At 34.0% G+C, this 2,958-nt stretch overlaps 1 protein-coding gene across 1 annotated transcript; it reads right to left on the reverse strand.

Annotated features, from left to right (window-relative positions):
- Positions 1-912: 912 nt before the first annotated feature.
- On the reverse strand, positions 913-1,824 carry LOC108797238 (olfactory receptor 6N1-like). Its single transcript, XM_018568807.1, has one exon. The coding sequence runs from the start codon at positions 1,822-1,824 to the stop codon at positions 913-915; it is 912 nt and encodes a 303-aa protein (XP_018424309.1).
- Between the last annotated feature and the right edge of the window lie 1,134 nt (positions 1,825-2,958).

Consider the following 2,958-nt stretch of genomic DNA (forward strand, 5'->3'; position numbering starts at 1 on the left):
TTCAGTTTTGTTTATCTTCTTGTTTTAATATTTTGCAAAGACTTGCAATTTTGACCTACACAGATTTGTCATTTAACTCCACACAATTTCATAAATTATATCAGTGTTATTAATTTTACTAATAATTAATTATATGAATTAATCACTAAATAATCATATTATGCATATAACATGCTACTAATAGCAAAACACTCTTTTATTTTATAGAGCTTTTGCTTCCAGGAAATATATGGTATTGAAGGTATTATTTAACAATTTTTCAAGTCCAACCGTATGTGCACTTCAATGTTTAAGAAAAGGGCTAACAATTCAGTATGTAAATTCTCACATTGGTGGAGATTTGTGTTTAAAACTGGATTCCACTATCTCCAAATCTACTTTTCCATAAAATAAATAAAAATATGTAAGTAAAAAATATGTTTACTTGTATATAATGCTTTCTTTAAAGTGAACCTGATGTGGTCTTTAGTAGCAAGTGTGTTGACGTACAGACAGCTTTTTTGTGTGTCTGTAAATACCTATGTTAGTGTTTTATATTTATTCCTGTGCCCCTGCGAAATTCCTTGGATTTTAGGTCTAGGTTGCACATGGGCCTCAATGTTTGCGCAAGTGTAGTTTATGTCTTCCCCCCTCCAAATACTAAATTGTACCGCATGTAAATCTACTGTTAAATTTAAAGGGAGCGTGTCCAGTCTACTAATGTTCTAGCATTTGACAGTTAAATAGAATGGCATGAGGTTGTAATTTTGGGCATATAGCAAGAAAGAAGAAGCCATGTAAAGTCTGGCTAGAGTCCCATGTATTGATGTAAAGACTAATACAGGTAGGGCACCTGTACTGTAGCACCATTGTTATCTTAGAAATATATTGGACAGATCAGGTTCACTTTATGCACAACAAAAATGCTTTATATTATCCATTTATTTTAATTCTAATTCTTTGAATTCCTCTTTTTAAACCTGATAATACTTCTTGATTCTTCAGGCTATATATAATGGGATTTAGGAAAAATATTTTGTCAAAATCCCCAGAATGAACTTCTTTGGGGCTAGCATACACAATACAAGCTGCGCCATAGAAAAGGGTCACCACAGTCAGGTGTGAAGAGCATGTTGAGAATGCCTTCATTCGTCCTGTGCTGGTCTTTATCTTCACAATCGAAATTATGATATTGATGTACATTGCAATAACTATAGCCAGGTTGAACATGGTGGCAAAACCACCAACACAACGATTTATGGTGACCGTAAGGGTTATATCACCACAAGATAGACTTAGTAAAGGAGCAAGGTCACAGAAGTAATGGTTAACAAAGTATCTTCCACAAAATGAAACTTGTGATGTGAGTGAAGTGGGAATAATTGCCATTAAGAATCCCAAGATCCAACACATGGAGGTCAAGCATATACATGACTTTGTGTTCATGATGGCGTTGTATCTAAGTGGTTTGCAGATGGCCACATATCGGTCAATGGCCATGATGGCCAATAAATAACACTCTGTAATGCCAAATGTATGGAACATGTAGAGCTGAGCAAAGCACCAGCGGAAGGAGATTCTCTTATTTTTGGTTATTAGCATGGCTAGAAGGTTGGGTGTTGTAGTGGACACATAACATATCTCCAGGAAAGACAGATTGGTGATAAAGAAATACATTGGGGTATGAAGATTTATGTGATAACACACCACCAAGATTATCAATATATTTCCAAAAAGAGTTAGAAGGTAGATGACAAAGAAAACAGTGAACATTGCAAGGTTGTAGTTTTCAACGCTGACAAATCCTTCTAGTATAAAGTCATTAAAATTTGACTGGTTTTCCATTACAACTTGGTTTATGATTACATGAAAAACATATTCTTGGTCACTTCCTTTGTCATTCATATATTAAAGAAGACTCCTAAAATACAAAATATAAAAAGTCTACATTCATTTAATAAAAATAATGAGGTTGATTTCCTTACCGAATATAGGTTTTCACCAAGGAAAAAAATAATTTGGCAAAGTGAACATATACATTTCTAGGTGTTCCTATTCCGTTAGTTAATCAACCTCAAGTGTTTTGTAGAATGATAGAATATATTATTTCTTTTGGAATGTCTGAGAGTGAAACATTTAAAGTCTATATTAATATTACAGCAGTAAAATACCTGTATTCTACAATATGGATTTTGTACCATTATTCTGTAATATCACAGTCTTAAAGTTTGCATAACGCCATATTTCTTTTTCGATAGAACAGGAAACTACTAAAATCCCTATCAAGTTTTCTGTACTGTCTGTGTCACTCTGAGGAGATGTTTTTTTCTTCATCCCTCAGAGCCCAGCAGGAAATGGGAGAAAATCTATCTAGAGTAGAGGAAATCCTCTTATACACTGTTTTCACCCAAGTGTCTTCATTGGAACATTTCACCTCTATTACAGTGTAGGTGACAACTAAAAATGTTGAATTTCTCATCACTTTCATTCCAAGTAATATCCAGATAAAATAGAGATAGTGTATCTCTGCAGCAGACACTAAGGCAGCAGATATAATAATATAAAAACCCTAACCCTTTCCTATTCCACCAAAAATATAAAAATGTTTTCTAGTCCTCAGTACCAGACCATGATCACCCTCTGTGGCAGTTACACACTGGTTGGTAGGTAGTGTCGCTTGGCTGCACATCTCCCCAAGTGTATCATAGATATCATTGAAATGCCAAAACTCAGCAGAACCTCCACTTACAAAATATTTTTGGTAACAAAGCAGTGTAAAAAAAAAAACTGTGATCGTGCTTATGCATGTCACACAATCCTAGACTTAGTCATAGCAGAGCAGCCTATGATGGCACTTTAAGTCAAGTTTCTAAAAATTAGCAACATGTTCAAATGCACTAAATATTGCTAGTTGATCAGTTTTTTAAACAAATGTAAAACAACATATTTTGCTACATAATTAACACAATGGAAAAACAT

This window comes from Nanorana parkeri, unplaced genomic scaffold (genome assembly GCF_000935625.1).
Source record: "Nanorana parkeri isolate BGI_ZX_2015 unplaced genomic scaffold, ASM93562v1 scaffold1249, whole genome shotgun sequence".
Taxonomy (NCBI): Eukaryota; Metazoa; Chordata; class Amphibia; order Anura; family Dicroglossidae; genus Nanorana; species Nanorana parkeri.

Excerpts from the sequence above, each read along its gene's own strand:
- LOC108797238 (XM_018568807.1), bottom strand. The coding sequence starts at position 1,824 with ATGGAAAACCAGTCAAATTTTAATGACTTTATACTAGAAGGATTTGTC.